The sequence below is a fragment of the Nannobrachium achirus genome (assembly GCF_963921795.1).
Source record: "Nannobrachium achirus genome assembly, chromosome: 7".
NCBI classification, from domain to species: Eukaryota; Metazoa; Chordata; class Actinopteri; order Myctophiformes; family Myctophidae; genus Nannobrachium; species Nannobrachium achirus.
Window position 1 is genome coordinate 39,307,769 of NC_137816.1, and position 10,339 is coordinate 39,318,107.

Below are 10,339 nucleotides of genomic sequence, written 5' to 3' on the forward strand. Positions count from 1 at the left end.
GCAAAATTTGGCGCTTTTAGACTAATTAGCACGAAATTACCATGTAATCTCCCTAACGCCCCCGACTAGGTTGGAACATATGCCAAAAAATAGAAGATCTACAAGCTCACAAAAAGACTGTATCAAGAACGTATGTATATTATAAGTACCTTTTACCAGTAGAGGATTTAAGTGGTGCCGGATATGCAGCTTGGCAAATAAAAGGTGAATTGATCCCAGTGCATGGCGGAGGACGATATCACGATATGTTAAATCTCCACGATACGATTATCGTGAGTGTTTTTTATCACGATAAATGATAATATCGCTTATCGTCCCATCCCTACTTCACAAACCCATTTTAACTCCAAACTCTATTTTAACCATGATATATTCATCGAAAACACCCGTCCATGGTGTTGGTGTCCATTAAAAGATCTCTTCCATCAATTATCTGGGGTTTCAACCTGACTTATCTAATATTGGTTTCATTGCAAACAGACCACAAAGGGGCGAGCCCAACTTGTTTGCGAAAACCTTACGCCCACACTAACACTATGCCAAAAATCTAAAACTTGTCATCAAGTGCACAATCTTGATGATCTTTGGCGACTTCCCTCCAAGCTATTCAACTTCCTCCCGCGTGTTTCTAAAAACAGGAAATGGAGAGACGGTGAGTGACAAGTAGCAAAGATAGTAGGGCTAGGGCAGTGTTTCTCAAAATTTCGAATTTCAAGTTCTCCCCTTAACTCTGACATAGTACAAATGGAACCAAATGAACGGAACCAAATGAACGGTTCCATTTGTACACTGTCAGAGTTACAGACTTGTACGGGTCAATTTAGACCCCCCTAAAGGAACCCACAGAGTCCCTGGAATCCACTTTGAGAACCACTGGGCTAGTGAACCTGCGACTCACTTAACTTGTGAAATTATTCAAATTATTCAATGAAATGAAATGTTCCCAAATACATTTATTTACAATTATTTACAGCGTATAAGCAAGGAATAGATTTCAAACTGTGTGGTCATGAGGACATTTCTTCACCTCACAATGCATTGTGGCACATTAATTGCACTCAACACAAAAGGAAATAAAAATAAAAACTATGATGACAAATGCAAAAACTATAATTTTAGCCCACAATATACACTGACTCTTCCCTAGATAGGTTGTTGGTATGCAGTATGTTAGTGTTCTTTCAATTCTCTTATCAATGGGTTTTAAAGGGCACTTATGGTACATACATTTGTGTATACATCAGAATTTACTATAATATCAATGGGAATTAGGCCTACTATGTAGATATGATCTAGATATGACTGGAAATGTTAATCAATTTATGTGAATTCATTTATCATGTCAAACTGTGCCCTTTAAATACAGAACTCCACAGAACTGTGTCAGTGTGATGATAAAAAAATACCTTATTCAGTTCATATAGCAATGTCGTTACCTGGTAAACTATACTGCATATGGTCAAATTCCGTGTGTCAACCTTTTAACTTGAATCTTTCCCTCAAAAGAAATACAAAAAATAACCATTCTTTCATTTGCAATTACAAAATATAAGCCACAATAATATTATAGTAACACCATGAACTAAACCGTAGCAATTTTGTCGCCTTCCCCCAAAATTAACAATGTGTCTGACACATACCCATGGGCAAACAGCCGCCGGGCACCAAATAGGCTACCCGCCGGGGGTCTGACACCGTTTTGCCCATCGACCACCATTCAAATGGATGTAATTAAGTATTGCAAACAGTCGCAGGGCAACAAATACCCGGCGGGGTTCAAATCGATCTTGCGAATTAAGGGCCATTAATTGGAACTATACGGTAATACAATGCAGCTGACGGATATTTTATACAGTTCTTATGCTCCTTGATAAAATATCATTAAGAACATAGGATGAAAGTCAAGGTAACAGATCACTGACAGAGATAAACACTATATGTGGTGAACTGGAACGTAAACATTATTCATTAAATATTTATTCACTAGTCCTGTGCCCGGGGGTGTGCACAGTATGTTGAATGTAGGAGTCTCAGAAGTAATGTTGGAGAACCCAGACCCGTTGAGCAGAATACTGAGAATAATCACTAGTAAGACGCCTCAGGGCGACATGTGACGAGGTTGTGCCAATTCTTGACCATCTGGCCAGTGATATACGTATATCGGACCAGTTACCCATATATGTAGATTCCTGCATGATAGTCAACAATGTGATGTCGACAAACCCAATGAACCATACACAAACCCATAGAACCATAGACTGTAAAAATGTGTACTGACTGACTGACAGACACAGACGGAGACAAGCTGGTATACAGTTGTGCAATACTCGTATCCGTCTGTCTGGCTCTCTTGGTGTTCTGTTCCGTGTCCAGGCCAGTCTGTGATGTCATCTCCATATTTGGATACTGTAGTGATGTCAGTCAGTGATGTCAGTTGGGCTTTGTTGATGTCCAGCCACATGTTGAAACAATGCCCAAACTTGGAGTTGAGTAACAGCCGCATGCTCTTGCTGAAACAATGCCCAAATTTGGAGATGAGCATGCGACACCACTGATACAGTGTCACCACCATGGTAACAGCCGCATGTTGGGCATTGTTGATGTCCAGTGGTGTAAAGTATCTAAGTACATTTACTTAAAGGAGTAGTTCACCCCCAAAATGATTTTTTTTCTATTGATTACTCATGCCATGGAGAGTAGAGTTCAATAATATTTTTTGGTTTTTGTCTCATTCCTAAGACAAAATTTTGATTCGAGTAAATTTACCCCCATTGATTCCGGATGGTGACCCGTTTCGAAACGGGTCACCATCCGGAATCAGTGGGGGTAAATTTATTGTTATCACATTTTTGTCTTATATTAGGAATGTGACAAAAACCAAAAAATATTATTATACTCTACTCTCCATGGCCTGAGTAATCAATAGAAAAAAATAATTTTAGGGGTGAACTACTCCTTTAAGTACTGTATTTAAAGGAGTAGTTCACCCCCAAAATGACTTTTTTTCTATTGATTACTCATGCCATGGAGAGTAGAGTTCAATAATATTTTTTGTTTTTTGTCGCATTCCTAAGACAAAAATGTGATAACAATAAATTTACCCCCATTCGTTCCGGATGGTGACCCGTTTCGAAACGGGTCACCATCCGGAATCAATGGGGGGTAAATTTACTCGAATCAAATTTTTGTCTTAGGAATGTGACAAAAACCAAAAAATATTATTGAACTCTACTCTCCATGGCATGAGTAATCAATAGAAAAAAAAGTAATTTTGGGGGTGAACTACTCCTTTAAGTACACCTTTGAAGTATTTGTACTTTTACTTGAGTATTTCCAAATTCCAATAGGCCCACTTTTACTTCTACTCCACTACATCTCGGATTGAAATATTGTACTTTTACTCCACTACATTTATATGAAAACTTTATTTAGTTACTTTTCGGATTTAAGTTATAATATTTTGAAACACACATTAAATTAACCACTTTAGCCATGTTGTATACCTAGGTTGTTTGAAAATAGCCGATCTACAAGCTCAGAACACCTCGCATCGCGAAGCGTTGAGCTTGTAGATCTGCTATTTTTAATGTTTTGATGCCAATACCTCGTACTTTTACTCAAGTACATTTTGAATTCTGGACTTTTACTTGTAACAGAGTACTTCTACATTGATACTTTTATTTAAGTAAAGAATGTGAGTACTTTTTCCACCACTGTTGATGTCGGTTGGGCATTGTTTCAGCATGCGGCTGTTACCATGTTGGCGACACTGTTTAGTATCAGTGATGTCAGCATGCAGACAGACGGTCAGAGGGCGGATGAACAGACATTAGGTAAATGAATAGTTAGATGTTGTGGTTTTTAGACTCAGCCACTTATAACACATGGAAACTCACAAGAAGTCAAGTCAAGGCGCACGAAGTCATTTTACCAGATACTAAATGTGTGTGACTGTGTGACTTGAACTTCTCTCCCTGCTGGGGGGACTGCTCCCTCTGGAAGAGCAGGGTCACTCCCCTCCTAAAGCGCTGGTCCCTGACACTGTAAATGATGACATTACAGCAGCTGTTTCCCGTCAGGATCCAGAAGGCAAAGAAGGAAAAGTTACACCAGGTGTATCCCACCACGTTCCCCACCACAAACACCGCGATAGGGGAGAAGGACGCTGTGAAGGCAAACGTTAGAATACCAATTGTTTTGGCAGCTTTGATGTCTGAAAAGGAAGGCCTTTGGGGACCACCTCCCTCTGCCCCTCCATCAACAAAGCTTCTCTCTGAGAGAAGCTTACGTTGGCGGGAGTAGCGTTGGATTCTGGTGAAAGACAAGATGTTGACAGCCAGCGTCCCGCCCAGCAGCGTGAAGTCAAAGGCGGGGAACAGCAGCATTATGTTGGCGTCGGATGGCAGTTGCCCTCCCAACCACAGTGGGGCGTAGTTACACATGCGGCTGCACTCGTTGTATTCCAGAGTAAAGCTGTTGCTGAAAATGAGTGGCGCCAGAGCCAACAGGAAGCTCGCTGCCCAGGACAGAAGTATGAGGTGTAAGGTTCGTCTTCGCGTCACCAAGGTGTCCTTGTGGAGCGGCCGCATGATGGCAACACACCGTTCTACTGTCATGAGGAAAATGGTGATGATGGAGACGAAGGTGCAGCCAGCAAATACTAGGCCGATAAGCATGCAGGGCTGCCAAGGGCCCACCAACCCTCCAAATGAGGAGGGGGAGGCAGTATCACTGCTCTGGTACCAAACCGGAGGGGCGCTGGTGACCAACAGGGTGACCTCAGTGTAGACAGAGAATGGTACCACAACAACCCCCACCATCATGTCCGCTATGGCCAGGGATACTGTGAAGAGAGTAGGAGAGTGGCAAGAGAGAGAGAGAGAGAGAGAGATGTGTCAATTTATGTTTATTCACTCATTTAAATTCACTGTGGAATTAGCCACTTGAACCCTTACTACCCTATTCTGAACCATCAACGAAAATAACAGAACTACAAGTTCACTTCACAGTAAGTCACAGTACGACGTAGATCGTCTATTTTCATTGAAGAGGTTTCCTGTGGAGAGAAGGAAGGAGGCGGCCAAGTATAGTGCCCTGGGGGACTCCGGTCAACTAAGTATATAGGGTTTAAATGGTTAAAAGTGTATAGTGTCTCTACAACATGGTAATCCTCTCTTTGAATCCAGTGCTATTGATTAGAGAACATGTCAGAACTGAAGTTCTTATCGCATCAGCTCATTTCAGGTCATGACTCGAGCATTAATTATGTATTTCAATTTCATTTTCACTGCACATGTCATGTTATTTCAACTTGATTATAGAGAATGCAGTGGAGTGACATATTGCAAAGACATACTGTATGTAGAGTCAATGCACCTTATACAGTAGTCAATGACCTTGCTTTTAGTGTTGTATTGCTCTTATTGCTTTTATCTCGTATTTCTTTACTAATACAGTAGGTTGTCGCTTTTACCTTCCCTTCCCTTCAACCTTATACTGGAGAAAACTCTCTCCAAGCTCGAGATTCAATCATAAAGATGAATGTCCTCCCTAGGGTCAACTTTGTAAGTTCTATGCTCCCTTTGCCACCGCCACCGCAATATTGGACAAAGCTTCACTCCTCGATATCTAGGTTTGTGTGGAAAGGGAAACGCCCTCGTCTTAAACTTTCTCTGTTACAGCGTGCCAGAGATGATGGCGGACTTTCATTGACCAACTTTATTATTGGCCCTTCACACTCTGCCCCCTTTGACTCAATGAATGAGGTTTCTTGGAGAGAGCTTGAGGAGAGTTTAGTGCAGCCTGTTGAATTGAGAGATCTTATCTATTCAAACATAACTACAAGTCAATGCAAAGTTCGCTTTGGCCCAGTCATTTCTCAGTTAGTGGCAGTATGGAGAGCAGCTGAAAAGATGTGTAAAATTGATTTTAAATGGAACCTCTTTTCCCCAGTGTTCAATAATCAAGACGTTTATTGGGTGATCGCCCCATTCGCTTTCCAAGGTGGAGAGCTAAGGGGATTCGCACATTGGGGGACTTATTTGATGGAAATGGTTTATTATCTTTTCAGAATCTGTGTGATATTTTCAATCTACCTGGAAATTCCTTTTTTTCTACTTACAACTGAAAACGTCCATGAGGACCCCATAGGGGTCCCATGGCAAACTCCCCTTAGAATGCACCCTTTTCATGAGCTTATCTGTGATGTTAATAGAGCAAGAGGTTTGGTTTCCACCCTTTATGATTTTTTATTAGACTCTACTCTAGTTATGGGCCCCTATCTGTGTGTGGATACTGTTTGGAGGAGTGATGCACTAAATGTGGACCCTGATTTTTGTTGGGACACAGTTTGGTCTAATATTAGGCTATCTTATAGAAATCCAGACCACCAACAAATTCATTTACATTTTGTACATCGAACATATTTAACTCCCCGCAGATTATGTGCTATGAGGATCTTGAATAATCCCAACTGCACTCTCTGCACTTCATATAGTATTTGTACATTCCTTCACATGGTTTGGGAATGCCCAAATGTGTCCTCATTTTGGATTATGGTTGCCTCAAATCTTTTAGAGTCAATATCACGTCTTCTCCTTTATTTGTTTATTAAATGACGTCTCACAGTTGCATCTAAATAATATACACAAGCGCATCTTCTTTGCTGGATTAACAGCGGCTAAGAAGATGGTTGCTACGCGGTGGAACCCTCTTCATACCGTAACATTTCGCCAGTGGGCTCTAACCTTTTTAGATAGGGTATAAGTATATTTAGAGCAGTCAACAGCAAGATTACACAGAGCGAAAGAGGAAAACATTATTATATGGTTGGGCATTGCAAATAAGCTCAATGATATGATTCAAGAAGTCACTACATACTGTAGTGTAGTGGTAATAGCCTGGCACAAGCATGCACTATTATAAATGCCATGTTGGTCCGGGGGAGGGGGGTGGATGGGTTATTTCTTTTCTTGTCTTGTCGTTGTTGTCAACATCCGTGGCCATTATTTTACTGCACAACTTTACTGTAGGCTGCAGTATGCAGGAAGAGAGGCTTCAGTTTCCATTTAGCGACGATGTCATCAGCAGGTAGAATTCTGATGGAGCTGTCCACTAGCCTGATTTCAGACTCTACGCTGGGGCTTGAGTCTGAACTCTGAAGTTGTGGTCATTCTATTTGATTGAAAAGGGGAGGGGATTTAAAATTTGAAATTCCCAATCACAAGAGATCTGGTGGGAGGGGTTGTGTTTGACTTTTGCACACAAAACATTCCCTCCTCCCCCTCCCCTCAATGACATGCACCAAACAGGTCATTGTCTTTGATGTTTCATTGATTAGAGAGAATCACTAACGAGCTATTCGACACTTGTATGGCTCAATCAATGACTGCAGTTCGGAGCCCTTTCGAGCAATTAAGAACTCTGGTGAGCCACGCAGCCACCCCTCCCTCCACTGTTTCTGTTGATTTTCAAAAGTTAGACGCACCCCTCCTCCGCATTGCATTGATTTCATTGGTCGGTTTCGGTTGGTTTGAGAAGCTTTCGGTAGCAAGAGACACGTCATATGACACATCCAGACCAAGAGATGCAGTTCACTCAGAGAGTGGGCGGGTCTATTGGCTGGAGCCAGGCTAGCTGTCCACAGCTCTCCTCTGAGACACAGAGCGACTAGACACAAATGGTACACTACTGTTTCTCAACGTCTATTCCAAATTGACCCTTAAGGGTCTGTAAAAATCGGATAAAATGGGGGGTCTGTGGCATAATGCATATTGAATTAGGGACCCTTGAAATGTAAAAGTTTGAGAATCACCGCTATAGTGAGCATTAGTGATGATGACCGACAATATTATGGCGATATAAACCGTTTACCTTTCAGGTATCCCTGTGGTGTGCGGGATTGCCTTGTTTGCATGAAGACCGTTAGGGTGACCACATTTCCCACCACAATGGCGAAGGCCAGGCCGGCCATGAACACCACTGCCAGGGTACGACTGACAACACCACAGCAACACACGTTGCAGAGAGGAGCCAGTGACCGGGCAGATGGAAGCAGGTTGAAGGGGGTGTCTGTAGTATCCTGCAACAGGGTTGTTATACAGTAGTTAACTAAAACTAAAGAAATTGACAGAACATTTTAGGTAACTGAAACTAAAAATGAATCTTTAAACAAAAAGAAAAACGATAACTGACTAAAACTGTTTGGCAATTTTTGCAGATTTTCCTGACCTTGTTGAATCTCTAACCTGATTAATAAAACACTAAAACTAATAGAAACTAAAACTAAGCATTTTTTTTTATTATAAACTAAATGAGCTTTAGAAGCTATAGCCTCGGGATCAAGGCATTTTATTCAAGAAAGAAAAGCCTGTAAAGCCCCCAGTAACTGTGGTTCAGCCAATCAGGCGAGTCTAGGCCCCCCTCCCCCTCCGCTCTATGACAGACTCAAACAGGTCATTGTCTTTGATGCTTTCATTGATAAGAGAGATCACTAACGAACCCTTGACACTTTTATGGCCCAATCAATGACCTCAGTTCACAACCCCTTTGAAGTTGAAAGGAGCAATTAAGAGCTCTGGCGAGCTCCTGCTGAAAAAAAAACCAGAGTGAACAAATGCAATTGGCCGCTGAGATTCAGCAGCTCGTATCCCCGCCCTTCTGGGTCTCATAGAATGTCTGGAATAACCTTGAATAAGAAAGCTATAATAACCTTGTCTTGCAGAAGTGTGGTGCTTCCTGAAACACTGATATTAGCAAACAGGGAAGTCATCATGGCCCAGGAGTGTTGTCTCTCCCTGGCATGGGTGGGTGGGTGGCTAGGTCTCTTAGGAGAGCCTGAAGTTCCTGGAAACCGGCGTCGCCTGGGCAGTTAAATAATCCTATTAAGACATAAAAGCATATGGAGGCATTGAATTCACCCATTACCACAATATACAAATCCAAATGCAACTTAACTGCATGCTTAGTTAGGCTTTTTTTTTTTTACACCTACAGTACTCTCAAAACAATGTGGTTTTGTTTGCATGATGTGTAAATAAATCATCAGCTATCAAACAACAACTACTGACAATAATTATGCAATTTTTGTTTATGCAATGTAATTATTGTCAGAGTGCTTGTACAGTGCAGTAGCCATTACATGGTACACAGAGGCTAGTCTGACATTAGTGATGTCATGGTCAGGGATCAAAAGGGACACAGACGGACCTGGCCGTGTCCCATATCTGTCAGAGAATCTTTTGCCAGCAAAGTTAACCAGTTTTTTTTAACCTAAAGAAAAGTGAAACCCTATATAATATACCAGCAGGGAACCACAGCCGCATCAGCTTTGTCACGGAGTGTGGGGGAAGAAAAAACACCAGGCCAAGAAAAACACCAGGCAAGGCCGTTTTCCCCTGACCAGGAGTGGGACATGAGGGTGGACCTTGACAGGCAGCTCCGTTTTCCAGTCGAGATCACCACCACATCTCTCCGACCTGACATAGTGGTGCGGTCCACTAAAGCAAAAAATGTATTCCTCATCGAGCTCACAGTACCAATGGAGGAGAGGATCGAGGCCGCCTTTGAGCGCAAGAAGGCCAAGCACTCAGAGCTGGCCGCTGACCGTAGGAGATCTAAGGAAGGCGACTAAGGAGCTTGCAGAGGAGGCTGAAAAGGGGAGCTTTTGGCTCTGGGTTAGGAGGAAGGATAAGCGCTGGGGAAAGAACAACTAACCCCGACAACATGCAGCTGCAGGGAGGAGTAACACCTACTGTATCAGTCAAGCCTATCAGCTGCAGGGGTGACAGAGAGCTGTCCCTGTCACTGCTCCGCCACCAAGAGAGACGTTCCAGGATTAAAGGAGCGAAACGTTGGTCAATGGTGGTTCCTGGCTGATGACCCTGCAGCTGACCCATGGGCACTGGAGGAGGTGCGACCGGCAGCAATGCCTAGCAGGTGATGCCATCTTCCTGTACAATTTCTATAAATGCTATAGATGGATTTCAGTTCCCACTTCCCAGTGGATTCCTCGCAACTCACGACAGTGCAACCAAACAATTTCCCAGAATTGCACCTTTCTATTTTTTATTTTTTAAGGCTCAGTTCACATACAGTTATGCAGCTGTGAATCGTGGGTTCAGACCATTTGGACTCAAGGCAAATTAATTATATTCACTTGCCTTGTGTCTGAACATTGCAATATCATTGCATCAGCTCAATTATTGTGAAAGAGGAAGGCAAAAATCGGAATCACCGTATCGCTCCCTCAGAGGATCACTGTCCATGCCCAAGCTGAACACTAGGCCCACTAAGCTCAGTCTCTCAGTTGGAACACTTGATGCTTCAATCATGCACTGTT

At 42.5% G+C, this 10,339-nt stretch overlaps 1 protein-coding gene across 1 annotated transcript; it reads right to left on the reverse strand.

Moving 5' to 3' along the window:
* Positions 1-3,446: 3,446 nt before the first annotated feature.
* Positions 3,447-8,770, reverse strand: LOC308288749 (trace amine-associated receptor 9; the record flags this gene model as incomplete). The annotated part of the gene is made up of 3 exons (XM_080730219.1): positions 3,447-4,843; positions 7,873-8,080; positions 8,711-8,770. The coding sequence occupies 3 exons, from the start codon at positions 8,768-8,770 to the stop codon at positions 3,903-3,905; spliced, it is 1,209 nt and encodes a 402-aa protein (XP_080586345.1). The 3' UTR covers positions 3,447-3,902.
* Between the last annotated feature and the right edge of the window lie 1,569 nt (positions 8,771-10,339).